The following is a 22637-nucleotide window of genomic DNA, read 5'->3' on the forward strand; positions in this document are numbered from 1 at the left end:
ATAGTAATAAGTCATCAAGTTTGTAAACAAGGTTATAAATTGAAGAGAATTCTTATATTTAGAAAGCGGCATATGAAAAAAGCATATGGAATGCTGTCTTTTTAAAAACCAGCTTAATCTTTTATCATTTGTGTCGTCTTGTTATAAAATTATTTTTAAATGGTAGAGTAATCAAACATTCTGGTATAAACAACTTAATTTTGTATATAAATTTTAAGAATAAATTTAAACGCTTTTCTGCCTATAATTGTTAATGATTTTTTTGGATTTTAATATTTTTTACCCCATTGTTTTATTTGTTGCTTATTTTTTATGTATTTTTAAATCATGCAACTAAAAAATTGAATATTACAAAAAAAAAGTGTAGCATATATATTTTATACCTTTGATTTTCATAAGTAAAATTTATAAAACTTATTGCTAAGTGTATTGATGCATTGCCGATTAACACTTATTTATATTAAATCCATTGATCAAACCATAAACGTTTAACAACTATATTTGATATAATTTTTTTTAAATTGCTAAAAAAATATGATAACGATAATATTAAAGATAAATAGATAAAAAACAATGAATTCAAACTAAATTAGTTATTTTTTAAGCCTGTCCTAGACAAGACGTTTAACAATATCCAAGTAGTGTACGACTAGATAACCGATGGATTTTTTCGTGCACTAGGTCCTGTGATCAATTTTTTTGAGAGCTTTTTTTTTGTCGTTCAATAAAAATCATTAATAACTAATGAGTTGAGTAAAAAAACCAAAATAAATTCTTAAAATTTTAACTATAAATACGCTTAAAAAAACTTTTACATTTTATATAGTTTTTAATTTTTTATGATAAATTTTCTTACAATTCTTTTCACACATTACTGTAAAAGCTAACGAAAACATCTACCAATAAACTAGCTTTTATTGTAAAACTTCAACTTTGTTCTTTTAAAACAGCCGTAAATTATGTTTTGACATTTTTTGGCATACATATTTTAGAAGTTTAAGTTTGTTTAGATAAATTCATTATGAGCCGCTTTTACTTGTTTACTAACTTTTGAAAAACTTATTTTGAAATAGTAAGTTTTTTGAAAAGCAAGATATTTTTAAGTTCTCTTGGTACAAGATAAAAATAAATTAACTTATTTTCAACATTTTAATACACATACTTGTTTTGTTTAAAATGGTATATATTGTTCTATGGTTGTTAGGCAAAGTAGAGCAATATATACATTATATAGAAAATATACCATTTTACAATTGCTTCGGACTTGATGCTTTATGCACTAAGTTTTATTTTACTTTGAGGAAGACTTTATTAATAAGCATTAAGTGTAAACACGTATATAGTAGTGTTTTGTTAATTATATATACATTTAAAATTGTAAAAAGCTAATTTTTAAAAAGCTGTTTGAATTAGAAAACTCTTTTTTGAGCACTGGCAAGATATTTAGGCAAAACTAAGTTTACCAAATGAGCTATTGATAAAATAAAAATTTATAGCTTGTTCAAAGAAATTCATAATGTAAAAAAAACTTTAATATGTGTTATTTATAATCAACTTTATGAATTTTTTATTAGCTTAAAGAACTTAGCTGTTATTTTGGAGAAAAATTTACTAGTACACAACTAGTTAAAATAATATTTTAAATGATTTGTTTTATCGAATACATATAAAATAAATGTCATAATTTCTTTTTCTGTTACAAAATAAATCTATCTAATAAGTTTATAAGTAAAGCCTAAAAAAGCTTAACACTTAAAATAGAACATTTGAAACATTTGGATATGTAACTTTTAAAAGTTATAAGTATGTAATATAATTAATCTAAAGCACTGATGTTTGATTTAAAAACTATTTAATTAAGTATCTAATAGTCTAATTTTTATTTAGTTTACCGATTTCTTGCTATATAGTACTTGTTTTGATTATTAAATATAGTTCTTCTCTAAACGTAGGGCCTACAAACGATGTTTTCTAACTTATTGCTACCTGCAAGTTATTTTTATTAATAAAAACAGTAATTTGCCTGAAAGACTGCCAAGCTTTGTCTTATAATTTCTCATTACTTAATTATAATTTTAATTGAAAACAAGTTTTGGTAAGTATTTTTTCCTTGAATTAGCACATCCAAAGTACTTAAGTGCGTATTCAACTGGATTCTAACTATAGTAAGTTTAGTTTTATACATTTTTACTCAATATAATCTCACTTATAATTTAACTTTTTAATTAAAAATTGGCGGTCGTGCTTAAGCGAAGCTACATGCAAAAGTTACACTCCGTGCTGAAGCGACGATGTGCTTTTCCGACACCTATCCATTTTAGTCAGGCTCTTAGTGCAAAAAATTTTATCTGAATTTGTTATGCTTATTGGATATTGGATTGAAATATAGTTTAAAATGAAATAGGTAAGAAAAATAAAAAAAATGAATATATTCAAAACGTTTAATTTATAATTTTCAAAATTTAGTAGACGTATGAAATTGTCAACTAATGTGATAAACAAATAATAGACAAACTAATAATATAGTAAAGTAATAATATAATAAATGACTAATAATATAATAACAAATAAATTTATGTAACAACATCACTAAATCCAAAACATACAAACGTTTCCAGTAACACCATAAGTCAAACAGTTTACTACCTTGATAATTCTAACTTAATTACAACGTGAATAAACAAAATAGGTATATTATTTTTAACATTAAGCTTATTCGAAGTTAAAAGAAATATAAAGTAAAAAAAAGTTGTTTAAGTAAAAATTCAATAAACTGTCCAAAATTTTAGAGAGTTTTGCTGACAATTGTTGAATTTCTGTAGTTTATATTTACCTTATTTAAGTTTTTATAAGTTTGGTGTTATAGCAATTTTATTTAACTTAAGTATTTAATCTTTTTTATATTGTTAAACCATATGTGGTATGTTCAAAAGTAATTATGCTTCATTCAAATTCAAACAAAACTGTATTTAAAGTTTTGTTAAAACAAAGAAACAGCCTTTTATGAATCGCTGATCGCAGTTGTTCAAAATAACTGTAGCAGTCTTAAACTAAAACTGTGAAAGAATAAGGATAATTACACCACTTGTAATTACTAATTATTAGTTAAAAGCCTGGTTGTCGGTAGTTTAACTAAACTGTTTTTTATTTTTCAAGAGAATGTTTTTAATTAAAATATATTGCAGTTTGCCGACTTCTGGTTCAGATGGTTGTTTTTTGCTGCGGTTTGGTTAAAATGCGGCATTTTAACGCAGCTGTACTTCGCCAAACCCTTTCGAAATTTACACTTTTCCACCGTCCATTCGCCTTTTTCAGTGTCAAGGACAAGAACCGCGCCCTTGAAACCGGTAAAAACAAAAAGCTTGCGTCCGACGGTCACGGCCTCGGCGGGGGAAGAAATAGTAAAGTCAGAGAGTTGCGGTGGCGTGCCGATCAAAAAAAACTTGTCGCACGAACGATCGTACACCTCGACAGAAGTGTTTGACAATCCGCCGCACGCAAACAGCTTACCCCCCGATGCCACCAGCGTATGTTCGTGTCTTCCCTCGACCAAATCACCCATGCGCGACCACGAGTCAGTCACGTGATCGTAGTATTCGCCGCTCTTCATGCGAAACGATCCCCCGCAAACGTACACTCTTCCCAGGAAGACGGCGGCTGCAGCGTCACGCCTCGCAACTTTCATCGGCGCCTTTTCCGTCCACCTCCCGCTCTCGAAGCTGAACTTCACGCAAGAGTTGGTTGCTTCCGCTTGAATTCCTCTCTGAAATCTCCAAAAGAATCCCCCCATTACGTAAACGTCGCCCATGAAACAGGTTGCGGAGAAGCAACGTCGGCCATCGTACATTTCAGCTGCATTTTGCCAAGCGTTGGCGCGAGGCGAGAACTTTTCCACGGACATAACCGGTTTGTCGACCCCTTTGACGGCTTGCACCCCGCCAAAAACGTAAAGCTGGCCTTTCACGCAAAACATCTTGGATTCTGACCGCGCCGTTTTAAATTTTGAGAAACTTCTCGCATTGAAAGTGTTCACGTCGACCCCGTAAACATCATTGAAGGAAGCAAAATTACTTTCGGTGGTATAACCTCCGCCAACTATGACGTCATAGTTGTTTTGGCTGCAGTACCGAACTGCTACTGCTTCTCCGACTTCGGCTTCATAAATGCTCACGTTGAAACACGGTTTGTTCAGAACTTGTTTCAAGGCGGCAGTCGACAACAGCTGTAAGCGAACTTTCGACAAAAGGCGCCGCGCGTGCTTGCAACGTGCATCGTCGTGCAGCAACCAGCTTTCTGCAATGTGGGCAATTTCCATCTCCGAATCGATGTCCAGCTCATCGCTTGAAAGTATTTCTGCCACGCATCTTACGTCCAAGTAGGAGAAGTCTGGTGAACCAGAAACTATTGAGAAACACCGTTCGATGAGCCTCAATGAAAGCTTGGATAAACTTGGGAGTTTAAACAAGTACGCGAAGAAATAAACCGCTAATACGTTGTCAACGTCAATTCTTCTTTTTAAAGCGTTGCATATCTTATGTTCTTTATCTTCATCAATTAAAATACAATGCTTTGTTTTCAATGCAAAAATCAAGTTTTTCAATCCACCAAGTTTCAGTTTTCCTAAAATGTACAAATTTTATATAACAAGTTATTATTACAAGTACTAGCTACAACTAATTAGCACTAATTAGTTTAAGATAGAAATCACTTTTTAAAAGAGCTTAAAACAGATCAAATTCAGTTAAATTCAAACTTGTACATTTAAACAAGTCAGATAAGGATGATGCTTGGAGAGGATGCTTGGGGAGGAACGCTTAAGAAATCGTTCCCCCTTAAAACAAACTGCATAAAATGTGTCAGTTTTATCCTTAAGCTTTTAATTTCCCTGCTAATTTTTTTTAAACTATGTACATTTGGTGTTCGAAAAACTCCTTACCTAGGGACACAGAAAGCATTGCGTCCCTGTTTCAATGGACTTTGAAAAAATTTTAATAAATAATTAAAACAAAAATTAAGTATAGAAGGAACTCAGAGAGGTTACTTTACTGCTTCTTGATAGTAAAATTATTATAATTAATTTTTAACATATAAAAAAAATTGCTGGTCATATATCAAAAGTAAAATGATATTTTATTTATAAAAAGTATGTTAGAAGTTATAAAAAATTAGATAAAATTTTAGCTAAATTATTTTTATAACTTTTAGTAAAACAAATATGTAAAATATACCAGTGATATTGTTTCGAACGTTGCAAGACTTAAAAAATGTCAAATTAATAAATTTTCGGACCACCACCGGATGTTTATATTAATAAAGAAAGCACTTAAAATGGTATGAAATATGTACATTCTTTTTTTTTCTTATAAAATTTTATTGAAATTATAATTTTTTTTACAAATTTTTGTAGTTTTGTAATGTAATAAATCTAAAAAATGACATTCAGTATAAAAATTTATCAAAACTTTGTTTTTAAACTCTTTTACCAAATAATTTGAATCTTCAATTTCAATAAATACTAATAAACGCACTAGTAAATTAGAAGTAAAATTGATACTAGTGAACATATCAATTTTTATTTTAACAGTGATTACTTGGGACACGTTCAAAATCCACCCGCGATCAAAATCCAGCCAGAACGACGGTGGATTTTGATAGTATACAGATTACTTTACTGTTATAACTGGGTAAATATACTTTATCATAGAATTAAAAAAAAAATTGAATCTTACTTTGTTTAATACCATTTTTTGTTGAATTCTCCTTGCATAGTGCGATGATCTTAAACTTTTCAGCAAGTAGATTTCGAATAGGTTTTGAAGTACTTTTTAACATTTGTTTAAGTCTATTTTAAGCTATATTAAATTATAATTTATATTTGACAAAACAAAAATTAGAAATCTTAAACGCATAAAAAATTAAGGGTTTTAGATGGAGTATAGCTTACTTTATGTTTTAGTAAAACATGTAAGTCTTGTTATCATTGAAAGAAAGTTAAACATGCACTTAAATAAGGAATATCTTTTTAATGCAACTTTTATACTAGCTTAACTTTAAAACAAAACTTAGCCATTCCAAGTTCTAAGTTGAATTGAAATTGTTCTAGCAAAGATTTAACCTACTTTTTTACACAGGTGAATTTATATCTTAAGTAACATAAAATTTTTCTTATATTAAAACTTTAAAAGTATTTGCTATCTCTAAGTCAATGCAAGTACAAAATAAAAACAAGCTAAACTTCTACGCTACCATGCCTTTTGGTAAATAAATGTAGATAATAAATTTAAATCAAGAATAGATTAGCAAAATGTTCAGTTTTAGATTATTTTAACCAAAAATGTTTTTTTTTTTACTTACAAAGCTTTATAAATAAATTTCGATACACTTTTCTCTGATTACTTGTGAATGTTAAATGCATTATTTACATACTTTTATTCCAACCCTAAATTAAATGAGAGATTAACTTGTTTTGTAAAAGACCATTATGCTAAGTTTTACACTTCCTGAACCCAGGCCGTTAGACAAAAAAAAATTCGAGCATCTTCCTTTTTTCTTTTGTTCTACGAACGTCCTTATGAAGTTTCGCGTAAATATTTTCGATATTTAAGCTTTTTGGTATTCAAAGTCTTGCAAGTACCAATAAAGGGATTGCCAAGGTTTTGAGTCAGCGTGCAAAAGCATTTAAAATTTTCTTTAACCAGAAAACTGCTCAATTATTGAGTTCATTTTAACAAAATAATAACTCTATGTGGCCTATTTTTACTATATCTATCGTAAATTTTTACTCCCTGTGAACTGTATCTAATAGATTTTCGTTTGTTTATTTAAACCCCATAATATCTAATGCAAGTTTCGAAATTTAGTTTAGAAGAATAAATTTATATGGTTTTGTACCGGATATTGGGACGGTTTAAATCTTTTTGCGATTTGTACGTTGCTAGCTTCTATGCTAAAAGAAGTTAAATTATAAATTTGTATAAAATTTACAATGCAAAATAAATAAATTGTAACTTTTGCACTTAGTAAACAGCATATATTGATATCTTGCAAAAGGAGCAGTAAGATGAATAAAATTAGTGATTGGTATTCTGATTTGAAATTTTATTGCTTAAATATCTGGGAGACTTTGATTATTTAAAGAAAAAAACTAAGTGTTGTCAAAAAAAAATGTTTATATATTTTTTTACCCTAAAAAATTATACTGTATTGAACTTCATCAGTATGTCCTAGACAAGACGTTAAAAGGTATCCGTGGTTGCTAGGATCAAAAATGTTGAGCATCTTTTTTTTTTCACTTTCAATAAACTGTATTTTGTAATTTTATCAATTTCTATCAGTTATTTAAGAACTGTGTTGTTATTGTGGTGATCAGTGTATCTCCAAAAACTAATCAAGAATAAAATATTAACTTAAAACTAGCTTTCTACTGGATAAGGATCCAGATCTCTTTTTTCAGTTTGAAAACCCTTCTAGATCCTAATTTTTATTTTCAAATTAAGATTCAACCAGTTTCGGATCCGAATCTTGTAAAATTAAGCTTTCATTGTTGTAGTTAAGTTTTATTACAGCGGCTGGCATGCTTGTGGTGGCTGCAAGCTAAATTTAAAAAAAAAACTCAAGTTCACACAGAGTTGCCAGATTTCAAGCTGAAAAACATTTCCTGAGTTTTCTGAGCCAAATTCTTTATTAAAACCAGCTTAAAAGTACGTTATTAAAGACTTAGAAGGTTTTAATTTAGTCCAAAAGTTCAATTATTCCATGAAGAAAGATGAATTGAGAAAGGACTTTTTATAGAAAATAACATAAGCAAAATGAATTATTTGATGATGGTAAATTTTCTTATTAAAGATTATTTATATCAAAATTTCTGACTTTTCCTGACTTTTTTTCGAAAATCCCCATTTTTTCCTAACTTTTGTCTTTTTTTTCGTTTTTCCTGATTTTTCTGACATCCCTGACTTTATGGCAACCTTGTTCACGGTTCACGATTGTCTTTGTTCCAAACGTGACTTTTTTTTACACATTGCAAACCCAGAATGTTTGGTGTTAGCTTAAAATGTTTCCTCAATTGTACTAAAAACCTTTTTATATTTGACTTTTAACCTATTATCCCAAAATATCCTTAAAAGTTTCAAAATTTGCATGTTTGTAGACCACAGTTTTCTAATTTTAAAAATAGCAACAATTTATTACTACAATATATATTTATAACAATTATAGAAGTCCTAATGCTGTTGTTTAACCAGTATACTTGTGTCACCTAAACTACATTATGTTATAAATTTGAAAATTTTAAAAGTTTTTACTTTCATTAACTAATTTGACTCCACCGGATTTTCTGGCTGGACCCAATCGGGTTCGGATTTGTTTTAAAAATTAAGATCAACATCCTTGCAAAAAACACTTGATCCAGTATACAGGGTTGCCACTCGTTTTTTTTTTAATTTTTTCCAGGTTTTCCAAATTTCTTCCAGGTTTTTAAAAGTAAACATTTTTGGCTCTATTTTTAGTTTTAAGTTAATTTCTATAAAAGAAACTGTCTTAAATAGTACAAAAACATTTAAAAGATGCTGTAAAGTTACTTTAAACGTGTTTTTTAGTAAAAAAATTTTTTGATGATGACAAAAAAATCTTATTTATATGATATATTTTTTGTGTCAAATTGAAATTTTAGTACTGAAAATGTTAAAATTATTAAAAGTCCCGGGTTTCTCCAGGTTTTTTGATCAAAACTCAAGGTTTTTCCAGTTTTTTTTCAAAATTTCTCAAATTCCAGGTTTTTCCAGGTTATTTTTGCCTAAATTGTCGAATTCCAGGTTTTTCAAGGTTTTTCCAGGTTTTCAGGTAAAGTGGCAACCCTGAGTATATCAAAAAAAAAAAGCAAAAAAAAAACAAGAGTTTGTAAAGTAATCAAGCAACCCTATCTACAAACACTCCTTGTATTTGTCCAGATATTTGTGGTGTGCAACTTGGTTTTTCGTGCACTAGGTCCAAAGGACAAAGTATTTTGAGTTTGGTTTTTGTCGTTCAATGAAATATAATAATGATTGTATCAAAATGCTTACTATCATTCGTTAGTAAATATATACTCTTATTTTAATTAAAAAAATAAAAATAAAAGTTCTCAAATTGCATCCAATGAAAAGAATTACAACTTTATAGAGCAATATTTAACTTCGTCATTTAAATAAATATCTTACTTAAACAAAATTATTTGCGATAAAGCAATTTACATAATACATAAATTTAAAGTTTAACTGTAACGTCACTTTAATTTTAAATAAAACCCTAATTTTATAAGTATCAATCTAATAAGAAAAGTTTAAAGATAACCTTCGACGGTAAGTTTCAACTTTTTAAAGATATTTTTGAGTAAAAACAAACTATTATTTTTGGCTCGTATGCTCTTTAAGAGTAAAATTAAAAATTTAACTTGTACTCTGTTTTTTACTTTTGTATAACAAATATGAAAACAAATAACAAGTAAAAATAAATTAGAAGCAAAATTAAATATTATTAAACTAAAACTCGACAGTAACTTATTAGCTAAAAAATAATATTTAATTAATTATAGGCTAAGAATTATGTAGTAACTATCTTGTTTTTATTGTAAAGAAACAGGAGTCTCAAACCCTTTACAACAACAAACATTTTCTTGGTTAGCATATTAGTAAAATAACTTTTAAAAACTACTTTAAGTAGGTTTCTGAAAATTTTTATTTGTTATTTCAAAAATATACAACAATTTTTAATTTTCCAAATATTTTAGATGTAAAAAAAATAAAAATGTTAAACATAATTTAAAAACAAAAACAATTTAAATGATAAACTTTTAACAGATATCAAATTTAGTTTTGAAGCATAGTTATCAAAATAAAAGCTTAAACAAAGCCATTTTCAAATATTTCTAGTTATTTATACTATGATAAAACTTACTGTTTTTTTTATCAATATAATTTCATTTTGTAAACCACAATAGTGATTATTAATGTATAGTTCTTATACATGGATCCGCAAACTGCGGTCTGTGGGCCAAATGAGTTACTTATAGTCAAAATTTGCGGCCCGCGAGGTACTTTTCAGCTAAAATCTAATAAAAAATATACTTTTTTTATAACAATAGAAAACAAAAAAGTTTTTCTGGTTAAAACTTACAACTAGGCTATAATTTAAATAATTACGCATTACTTGGGCTCTTTTATAGATTATTTTATTACATTTTGGTTTAAAATATAATTTCTGTATGGATTATTACAACTATACTTTTAAAGACTTTTTCTAAACTTAGCGGATCGCGAGCAACATTTTCTAAAGAGATTTCCCGCGATTTATAAAAGGCTGCCAACCCTGTTTTAATACAACACTAGGGGTGGGGAATACTAGCTCTGTTGGTAACTAGTTTAAGTTAAGAAACTGTGTTAAATAGTACAAAATCATTGAAAAGATACTGTTAAACTAACTTAAACATGTTAAAAAATTTTTGATGATGAGAAAAGTTTTATATATTTATGATTGAATTTCAGATCAAATTGAAGTTTTACTACTGTGAAAATGGTGTTAAAATTCCAGATTTTTCCAGGTTTTTTAGTGATCTTTGTTCGAAATTCCATGTTTTTCAAGTTTTTTTTCAGAATTATTTAAATTCAGGATTTTTCCAGGCTTCTTTTGGCTAAACTTTCAAATTCGAGGTTTTTCCAGGTAAAGTGGCAAACCTGTATATAAGTATTATAACAAATATAGTCCATGGTATACTTGCTCAAAAAAGTATTCAACCAGATACATTTTAATAGTTTTTTTTATTACATATAAATACAATAATATAGTAAGCTTGTTTTATATTTCATTATTCTAAGCTTTAAATTATTATAAATAGATATTTAGTGCTGTTTTGTCGCTTAAAAATAACAACTTTTTTTACTAAGATTAGGGGTAGGGATTGCAGCACATTTTTTCGGTCATATTATAAAATTAATATGTAAACATATGATATGGATGTGTCTTTGCTTCATTAAAAAAAATCTAAAAACAAATTCAAAAACTTAAAAAATAAAAAGTTTCAGCCCCAAAAACTAATTTCAACCCCAAAAATCACAAAAAAAAATCGACTAAAATAGTAATAAAATCACTTATACGTGTCCTAGACTCATAGTTTGTATCTTAAATGAAAGCTTATAATTATAGGCATAAATTAGAGACATTTCAACTGCTTTTGATGTATTATGAAGTCATCATTAGACAAAATATGCAAATTTTGTCTACAAAATCCAGTTTTTTTTTATTATAAAAAGCAAATTCTTCTGCTGTTTTTACTTTAAGTTTTTTTTTTTATATATTATGTGTGGAGTCAGCTAACCAGAAAAATATAACTGATGTAATGTCATTTTAATTGCAGGTTGATATATATATATATATATAAGTACGTTTTAATCACATTCAGTTATTAGAAATTTTGGTTGTAGAGAGCACCTGTCTAAGAGTAAAATATTTAGACCTATATATCATAGAAACTGCATGTAAATTTATTATAGTTCTTATCACGGTATAGACTTTTAAATATGATTCAGACAAAATTTTATACCTTGCTAAGTGCTCAGTCTTGTAAGTAGCACTTGTATAAGTAAATACAGTAGTACTTAACTGCTATGAGTTTAAACTTAAAAGGGTTTGTAACAAAGCCTTTAAATTAGAGAATTAATACATTTAAACAAACTAATAACTAATTTAAATGTATAATACTTTATAAACTTAAACTAATAAAGATGTGGAAACAATAACATACTTAGCTAAAAAAAGAACCTTAACACAGATAAATATTTTTTTTTAATTAAATAAAATCTCTTTATATTTAAATAATAAGTTTACACTAATATTAACAATTTTACATGCAGTTTCTATGATATATAGGTTTAGATATTTTATTCTTAGACAAGTACTCTTAATGATTATAATTTCTAATAACTGAAAGTGATTCAAAATGTATATATATATATATATCAACATACAATTAAAATGACAATATATCAGTAATATCTCTCTAGCTAGCTGACTCCATACATTTTAAGTTAAAAATCAAAAAATCTATAACTAAAAACAGCAGAAGAATTTGCTTTATACTAGAAAAAATTAGGATTTTGTACATAAAATTTTCATATTTTGTATAATAATGACGTCATAGTGCATCAAAAGCAGTTGAAATGTCTCTAACTTATGCCTATAATTGTAAGCTTTCAATAAAGATATAAACTATAAGTCTAGGACGCGTATAAGTGATTTTATTACTGATTGAGTCGAAAAATCGAAAAATATTTTGTTTTTGGGGTTGAAATTAGTTTTTTGGCCAGCGACTTTTTATTTTTCAATATTTTCAAATTATTTTAAAGATTTTTCTTAATCAAGGAAAAACACATCTTAATCATATGTCCTTATAAGTCTAGCAAACATCACCAAAGTACTTCCTATCCTTACTAAGGTATTTTTTTGTACTTAAAAATATTGTTGATTCTGTATTTAAAATTTTTCATTAAGTTTAATAAAAAGAGTTAAAGAATTAAACTAGTAACCAGAAAAAGTTAGAATGTTTACTTAACTTTCATAAAACAAAACATGAAATAAACGTAAACTTTTATTTCATTGGTTCATTAGCTGATGCACTTAAATTAGACATAAGATTTACAAAGGGTGCACGACTGTTTTAATTTGGTCAAATCAAATTCTGACAGTTCAAAATCTTAAAATTATATAAAAAACTGTATATCATAATATATTTTTAAAACATAAGAATACGTGTGTGGGTCTTTATAATATCTGAAAGCATTTTAAAGGTTTTTGCAAGTTTTCAAAAATTTTTGAAATAAGACTAAAATAAGTTATTAAATATGGTAGTTTTTAGTAATTTTTAAATATTTCATAAAAGTATTAAAATTTTTCAAAAAAGAAAAAATCACTTGTAGATACTAATAATGGGAACGGGTCAAAATTGCACGAGGTTACTAAATTGCACGAAGACATTTTAGCACCAAGGATAAATTTCGCACAAGAATAAAAAAAAAAACAAAAAAAAGAAAAAAACTAAAAGATAAGTTAAAAAAAAAATTCAACTCCTGCAATTTTGTGCACTCGTGCAATTTTTTATGCTCGTGCGAATTTGACAGTTACCCACTAATAAAACCTACAAAAGTTTTTTTTTACAGATATACACAACTTTTTTAAAGATACTCTCAATTATTTTTCAAGAATTTGATATGTCAGAATTTGAATTTTTATGTAACCTTGTGCAAAAATAAAATAAAGAAAACTTTGACCTAGTATAAATACCCAGGTAGAAGTAATTTTATAGTATTATTAAATTATACTTTGATTTGTGGTAGACATTAAAAGTTGAATGTCTAAAATATAACAAAAGAAAAAATTAGACTGATTAATATTAATTGCATGAGAAAACATTTCGTTAATTTTTCATATATATTTTAAGCTAAAAACATAAACTAACTAATTCTATTATGTCTAAGTACTTTAAGAGGTGAGAAAAAAAGTTCTATTTTAAAATTCAGTTTCATTTGTTTAAGTCATAATAAAAGTCAACTTTTAAAAAAGAACTGAGAGTTTATATGTTTTCATATTAATAAATCTGTGTAAAAGTTACAAAATGGTTACCTTTACAATACAGTTTTTTATATATAGGTTTGTAAAACTGTTTATAACTATAATGTAAATTATAATAAGTAAGTATAACTTTATTATGAATTAAAAAAAATCTCTACCAAACTACTTGTTATCATTATTATTGCAAGTTTACTGTCTATATGATGGACTTAGACATCAACTAGGCCACTTAAACAGAAAGACACATAACAAGTATTCAAGAATATAAATAAAACAAAAAGTTCATTTTGTTAAAAACAAAGATAAAAACATATTTTGTTATAAGTAAAATTAAAGTATAAACTATTCTTAAGTTTGTTTTCAATGTTTTACAACGTTTAAAGTTCAGAACACTAATAAAAAAGCGAAAAGTAAATTTGATTTTACATAACTAAGTTTAAAAATCTAAAGCTTCACACATGAGTAGAAAAAACTTTATAATTTTTTAAGTCGTTTGAATTTTAATAAATAAAAATAATCACATAAAGTCAGTGTTACTCAAAGAAATAATGTTTTAACTTAATTCAAAACATATTTAACATAACTTATTCTGACATTTTCTTTTAAGTATCTTTTTAGTCATGGTCGTTATAAATGAAATTAAATCAAATTTTATTGTTTAAAATATTTCATTTTTGAAGTTTATTCGTAACAACTACTTATTAAAGTAATTATTACATTAAAAATTATTAGCTTATAATATTTATATTTACTACCGCTAGATTTTAGCTTTTCTTTAATTTTGGAAGCTTTAATCCTTACTTTCAATCGCAAAAAGACTGTCATATCATTATATTTCAAAACAGATTTCTTCAAAAATAAAGATCTGAAATAAGGCATCTGATTGGTTGTTAACATTCAAACTGAGTTTAAAAGTATCAAATAAAAAAATTAAATCAACTTACAAACATTCTTGCTAAATATTTTAAAGTTTATAAAACCTTTTAACTAAATTTTCAAGTGTTTAATTAAGTTTGAAAATATGTAAATTCTACCCACTTTAAACTTTTTTTATTTATATCTGCTTCTTGAATTTTAAACTCCTGAGCTATTTGTCAGTCAGTTGTTAGAATAAGGCTATTTACCTTGTAATTTGTATTGTACAACTGCTAGTTGCAAAATTAGTTTCTATTATTGTCTAGTTTTTTATGTTTACAATGTGTAATTTGTATGCGATTAAATAAGTCCTAAGTAAATAATATCAGTAAATTAGTTTTAGTTCGTTTCGTGTGTGTCACAGTTAAGAACTAACATATACTTAACTAAATGTTGTTTTAGATGTAAATCAAGACTAAATGATACTGTTTTAGCTCCGCTTGTAAATCCATACTGCACAATATTTTTGTTATACAAACGAATCGAGGCACAAATTCTAATAAATTTTACTATTATTTTTTACAAGCTTAAGTCCAGCTTACTTCGTTTTACTTATAATTTATTTTTTTAATTTACTTTGAGTCTCGTTTTTGTTTTGTGCTTTATCTTTAAACTGATTTACATCATTAACATTAAAAGACAGAAACAGTTTTTAGAGAAGTTATGGTATTCATTTTGTTTTTATTAATTTATTTCAATCATTTTTTGATTTAAGTGCAATTAAACGGGGTGGTTTTTTTTTATTTAGCTAATCAGAAAAAAGCTGCTTTTATCTTTTCAAATAAACAAAAATTTTTCTTTTTGTTTTGATATTCAATTGATATAAATATGTACTACAAACTTACAAACAAGATAAGTTTTCTACAAACACTTTAAAATTTTAATTAAATCATACATAATGAAAATAGATACGGGTCAAAATTGCACGAGTGACAATTTTGCACGAGTAACATTTTTGCAGAGAGGGTCGTTTTTGCACGAGAATAAAAACATAAATAAATATTAAAAAAATAAAAAAAGTAACAAAAAAAATTATTAAAAAAAAAAGTTACCAATCGATGGTAAAGGGTAGGAGTAACAGTGGTAGTAAAAAAAAAATATATATAATAAACTAAAAATGAATTAATAAAAAAATGGTAAGGGTTAGGGGTAACAGTTATAGTAAAAATAGGAAAAAATAAACAACAAGTAACAATTATTGTTGAAAAGAAAACTAAAAGAAAAATAATTAAAAAAACAAAAAGAAAGCACCGATCGAGGGTAAGGGTTAGGGGTAATAGTGATAATAAAAACAGAAAAATAACTGTTAAATTTAAAAAAAAAAACTTTAAGTTTTTGTCCAAATTTGAGTAGTCGTGCACCCTATATATGTAGATATTTGGACCTCGTTTTAAATTTATACTTAATATTAATTTAAAAAACGTTACTTAAAAGTTAGTTTGAAAAGATCACAATAAAAAACCCAGTTTTGAATCAACCCCAAAAATTATGATTACACCACCTTTTTAATCATGGTTGCTATGATTAGTGTCTTGTCAAAATAGGCACATTATTTTTAGAATGTGTAAGTAATGAGTTGCATTAATTTACTTTTTATAAAGCTAGTTGTAGAAACTTGGTCTTGGCAGTTAATAATAACTGTTTAAAAAGAAACAGCCCCAATAAAAATATAATAGATCTAATTGTTAAATATAGTGTCTGTCATTTCTTGTACTCAAGTAGGATAATAACAACTACTTAAACTATTTTACATTGATTTCAGTTCTTTTTTAATTACAATTTCAAAATAAATAATTTTTTTTTTATGGTAAAGAAACATCAGTCTCAAACTCTACCCCTTGCAACAAAAAACATTTTCTGGGGAAAAGTGAGTGTGTTAAATCATATTTAATTTTGTCTGCCCCATTAATAATTAACTTTAACTATCCAAAAATAAAATAAACAAAAAATATCTTTTAAACAAATAAAAAAAAACCTTGGTGACAAGCCATTTGGAGAACACTAACAAGGCTAAAAATCTCAACATTAAAAACCACAAAGTGTGAGAAAATCATGTAGCTCAAATCCCCAAGTAAGTGTTCACCGCCGCTACAACAAAAAAAATCACACCAACAATCTAATCATGCAATCACTGCCACATAGTGAATTCACAATCAGTTGTTGAAAAAATGCATTAAACTAGCATTATAAAGAATACATTAGCATAAATAACTATCTAAAAGCTTGAAAACTAACTATTTTACTGAAATGTTACTCAAAAAAATTATAAATAAATTAAAAAAAATAAAAATAAAAAATCTTATAAGACAAAAATGTAGTTTCTGAAACTTGTATTGATAAAATTAATTTTAGTCTAACAAAAGAAAAAAAAACTTATAGTTATGCAATAATAATCAATAATTAGTATATACAGCTAAAAAAATAAAGTATAATAATATAAGAATAATAAAAAGTAAATAAACAATCAGCAAAGCCATACAATATCTTTCCCCATCAACAGACTAAAACCAGCCAATCATGATGAGAGTAAACACAAACAAAATTGACCATACCTATATTAAGAGAAACAGATAATAAATAACAACCAAAAGTAATTAAGCAAAATCTGCATGCAACACAAATTACTCAACCACATCACTCTAAACCTACTCAGTATACTACTGGCTCAACAAAAGTTTTTTGTAACTATATTTAAACTGATCCTTTTTTAGGTTTTTAAAAATTTCTGGAACACTAGACCATAACTTATGGCCAAAATATTTGAAGGAGTTTAGGCCAAGCGGTGTTCTAGGTCTTTCAATTACAAAATATTATTTTTTGAATGTTTTGTATTGTATGTATGAACCGTACTTACTGTGGTCAACCTCAAATCCTCTCAAAGTATTCAGTATCAACTTACAAACTTGCAAATTAAAAACATCATTTAATTTCAGAATACCAATTTCAGAATACCAGAATTCATTTAAAAACAATGAATTTGTTGGAGTCAGTGCAGGCATGCAACAAATATATCTTACAATTCTTTTTTGCATACAAACAATTGGCTTCAAATGACAATTAGCAGCACCACACTAAACAGATATACATACTGGATATGAGGATAAAACAAACTATAATACACCATTTTTAAAGTACTCATATCCAAAAAATATCTCAATTTTGACATCATAAAACAAACTTCTCAAAAGCTTAGATTTAAGGTATTTTAAATGTGCCTTCCAATTTACGTTATCGTCTAATACCACACCTAGGTATTTAATATTTTTACTCTGCTCAATCAGAAAACCATTTACCTTAATACCAAATTCTTTTTTTTTTGCAGCTCTAATAACAGTAAAAACTTTGTCTCTGAGTAATAAATAAACAATCTATTTTTTACACAGCCATTCATCAATTTTTTCAAATCCATATTTATAACAGTATTAACATGGTCAATATCACAATGTTGATAACTCAAGCAGGCATCGCCTGCAAACAATCTCAATTTAATATTTGTAGCTGAAAATATGTATATACACAAGAAACCATAATGGACCAAAACAAGAACCCTGTGGTATCCCAACATTCAAAATTTCACGCTCAGAAACAACATTATTTACAACAGTAGACTGACTTCTATTTTTTAAATAACTTTCAATAAAATTTGAAATAAGGATTTTATATTATAACATTGAAGTTTTGATAAAAAAATTTTATGATTAACAGTATTAAAAGCTTTAGCAAGATACAAGAAAACAAAAACAATTTACCTTTTCATTTTTTACCAGTCTCAATTAGTTCCTCAACAATCTGATTTACTGCTAACTCAGTCGTACTATTGTTTCTAAACCCCATATTGTTTGCAGTGCAGTAAATCATTTGACAGAAAGTAACCACTCTGTCTCTCACACACTAATGACTCAAAAATTTTAGAAAAAGAAGACAAAAGAGAAATAGGCCTATAATTATTTACATCATTTTTTTACCATTTTTAATATATTGGCACTACCTCAGCATGTTTAAGAGAATTATGAAACACACCATACTCAACACAATTATTATACAACATAGAAAGGTAGGGAGAAATTATTTTTTGCACTAAGTTTCACAAAACAAATACTATGGACATCAGAACGCACACTCTTATTAGGGTTCATTGTTTTGATATATTTTTCAATTTCGCTTGCTGATATATTCTTAAAAACAAAATTATTTTTTACAGAATCTAATGAAAAATCATCATAGTCACAAGCAACACGTGTTCTTTTTTTATGAGATCATCAGCAATAGACACAAAATTTTTATTCATAATGTTTCCAATTTTTTTTGGTTCAACAGCAATATTACCATGCACATCAAGCACCACCATTGATTTTTGAATGAGAGATAGGCTTAGTAGCAACAATATTTTTAATTATTTTCCACAATTTTTTACTGTTTGTTTTGTTTTTGTTTACAACCTGTTTAAAATAAAGCATTTTTGAGCGTTCAATAACCCGATTCAGAATTTTTCTATATTTTTTAAATGTAATTGAAAACTTTTTTGTTTTATCTTTGATGGTAGACTTAAACATTAGATTTTTCTTTTTAATTGAAACAATAATCCCCCTTTTAATCCAAGGTTTAGCTTTTAGTTTTTGATCTTTTTTATTTAAAAATTTTAATTGGCGCATGATAAAACACTGTGCTACCAAACACACTCTCAAACTCATTCCAACACTCATTTATATCCTCACCTTTTGTAATACTCATTTTCAATTTACCCAAGTTCCTATTAAGATCATTTAAAAAAACTCCAACATCAAACTTACTAAAATCTTGAACTAATTTTTGATAGCACAATTCATTTTTATTCATTAAACATTCAGTTTCACAAATAACAGGCATATGGTCAGATATATCATAATCTACAACATTTTCATTTAGCTACTCACGCCCAAAACTAGAATAAACATGGTCAATCAAAGAACTAGTGGAACAATCAGAGGAAAGTCTAGTTAGGGAATCAACAAATTATTTAGCACCAGCAATAGAAGTACAAATCAAATAGTCACAAGTGCGCTGATCTCTATTAAATAAGTTTATATTACATCACTGCCAATTATAAAATCTTTTTTCTTTTCATTTAATATATCTAAAACTTTAACAAAATTTTCTTTAAAAGTATTAAATGTAGAGCTTGGGTGTCTGTACACATTACCAAGTATAAGATGTTTATTGTTTTTAAGTTAAATCATTCACATCACACTGTTTAAAAGACACACCTTTCACAATCTCATAAGAGTGACAAGCTCTTACAAAAAATGCAACACCACCAGATTTATTACTACTAGACAAATTATTTACAAGATCATACCCATGCAGTTTACCCATAAAAGGTCTCAGACTAGTCAACCAAGTTTCACAAACACAGATTAAATCAGGTAGCTTTTTCACTAAACTCAAAAATTCCTCAATTTTAAGTAGATTTGCATTTATGCTTCTAATATTCATGTAAACAACACTAATAGTATTTTCTTTCCAAAATTCACACAATTTAAGTCTAAATATTGTTCAACATCTCTTTTATTAATACTGATCTTATTAGGTTTTTAAACCAATCATAGTCAAGATCATGAACATTCTGAAATGGAAACACAGATTTTTCACATAGATCACAATAAAATCTAAAACTATTGCTTTTAAATTGGTATAAGAAAATTTTTATAAGTTGTACATTCAAAATGACATTTTCTATTACATAGAAAAAAAACTACTTAAACAATTTTCTGAGTCTTAACAAGCCAAATTAAATCTATACAAACAGACATGTTCAAATCACAATCTTCTTAAAAAAAAAAAGTAAATCATTTTTACATATTTTAGTAAGACTCTTATTTGGTATACTGACACATTTGAAATGCTTCCATTTAAAACAACCTTCACAATACACACATTTATCTTTAGAAGAAAATATTTTAAAACAAATTTTACAAAAGTCTTCACTCCCAACAGTGTCAAATTTAAAACTATTTGTACAGTTTTTACAATAAAACAAATTCACTGTTATAAGAACAGAAATACCAATTAAGTTTAGATAGCCCAGAACAATTTAAATGTATCCATTTTTTACACCCATCATAATATATAGTCAAAATTTGGAGGTTTAAAATCATTTTTGCAAACTCTACAAACCCCAACAAAAAGTAGTTTTAACTAATTTTGTCTTTTCTAAGCTCATTTAAAGTACTAAATAAAATCTCAATAAAAACTTAAAAAAAAAAATATATATTTAGAATTAAGTGATATTACTTTTAGAATACTTTTTCAACTCTTCTACACAATGAACTACAACAGCCTTGCTTGTTTCCTTCTCCCTCATCAAAACAACCCCACCAGACGACCAAGAGAATTTCCAGCCATTAGCCTTTCGGAACCTTCTTATATGGTAAAAAAGGTCCCAACTAAATTGTGACAATTTTTGTTGATGTACACCTTCTCAATGTTATTACATATAGAGCTAAGATTAGCATTTGCCAACTTTTTTTTCTCCTTCATGATCTTAAACTTTCTGCTCAAAAGATCTAGATTTAAGGCCATAGGGGGGGTAAACCATGTTTTTTACAAGTTGTTCTTATTTTACAGAGTTTTTCTAAGCTTCAAGATGATTTTTATTGTTTTAAAAAACTCGAATTATTTTTTCAGATATGACCCCAGTCAAAGTCGGACCGCATAATAGGTTCCCTATGGGTAGGGAAAACTAAAACAGCAAAAAAAGACTATTTCATTTAAAATCTATCTCCTCTTTCATTTTTAAGCAATCTTCTTCAAACTTTCACAGTCTAATCTTTATACAATAACAAAAAAACGTTACTTTGGAATTTAAATTTTTTTTTGTAAAAATTTTTTTTTTTGGAAAAAAAAAACTTTTTTATTTTATTATTGTGATACAATTTTTATTTTTTAAAATTATTAAAATTCTAAAGTAAAGTTTTTTCCTTTTATCATAAGGAATACTTCCTAAAAATTTTAAGAAGATTGCTTGAAAAATGAAGGAGGAGATAGATTTTTAGTGAATTTCAAGTGAAGATTGCGGTCTATACGTTTATATTTAAATTTTTTTACAAAAAATTTTTTTACAAAAAATTAAATATCTCAAAAGTTAAATAATATTTTTGAATTCTATAAAAACTGGCTTGTAGTTTGTACTTGAAGCTTTCATATAAAAGCCAGAGTTAATTTTTATAAAAAAAAAATGTTTGACCCCCCTATGGCCTTAACCAAAATGGGATTAGATACTTTCTTTTAATCTTCGCCTTTCCAGTTGGTTTCATCCTTCTAAATGAAACAATATCCTTTCTATTAATCCTCAGGTCAACTATTTTAAATGTGTTCATCACCAAACTCTCAAGATTCTTATTGTCTGATACTGGTATCCCTTGGATTTCAGCATTTTACATTCTTAAAAAGTTGTCCATCTGGTTAACTCTTTGAAACAACTCACCACCTTCCTTAACTTTATTATCAATCTCAGATAACTTTACATTATCTGATTTTAGCATTTCTATTTGATTTTTCATGCATTTGTTTTCCTTCTCCAGTTTGTCAAAACCACCACTAATAAATTTCACTGATTTTTCAAGCTCAACAACTCTATTCTTTTGGATCAATAGCTCCTCCTTCTGTTCCCTCATATTGTTTGAAATACCCCCCAGACCTTTTGCAAAGTCGGCCCTCACCTCCATGATCAATTTCTCCAAACTCTTTTTTGCATTGACATTTTTATTTAATAAAATTACACCTTGTTCAAATAGAATCAATTAGAACTTGAACGATATAATTAGGATTGCATGCTAAGCTTTAATTGTTTTGCAGCTTAAATAAGTTATTTTTTAGATGCTCATTAAAAAAACATTGAAACAGGGTTGCCACAAAGCCTGTAATAAATACTTTATTTGAATAAGATTTATTTAAGCACTGACAGGTCTTTGACCTAAACTTAGTTTGTAAAATAAATTTTTGAAAGAATAAGTTCATTATTTCTCCTCCAGTAGTTGAGATCTCTTTATTTGTTTTCTAAAAACCAAAACATATAATATTTCTAATTAAATAAAAATTCTTATAACAAACATAAAAAAATCTATTAACTTGTGTTGAGAATAAAA

At 27.0% G+C, this 22637-nt stretch overlaps 1 protein-coding gene across 1 annotated transcript; it reads right to left on the bottom strand.

Annotated features, from left to right (window-relative positions):
* Window positions 1-3169: 3169 nt before the first annotated feature.
* Window positions 3170-22217, bottom strand: LOC145847109 (kelch-like protein 25). The gene is made up of 2 exons (XM_082953523.1): window positions 21977-22217; window positions 3170-4620 (listed from the first exon to the last, which is right to left on the bottom strand). Exons 1-2 carry the CDS (start codon window positions 22215-22217, stop codon window positions 3170-3172), a joined length of 1692 nt encoding a protein of 563 aa, XP_082809649.1.
* Between the last annotated feature and the right edge of the window lie 420 nt (window positions 22218-22637).

Source organism: Thalia democratica, unplaced genomic scaffold (assembly GCF_965202585.1).
Source record: "Thalia democratica unplaced genomic scaffold, ktThaDemo2.hap1.1 HAP1_SCAFFOLD_824, whole genome shotgun sequence".
Taxonomy (NCBI): Eukaryota; Metazoa; Chordata; class Thaliacea; order Salpida; family Salpidae; genus Thalia; species Thalia democratica.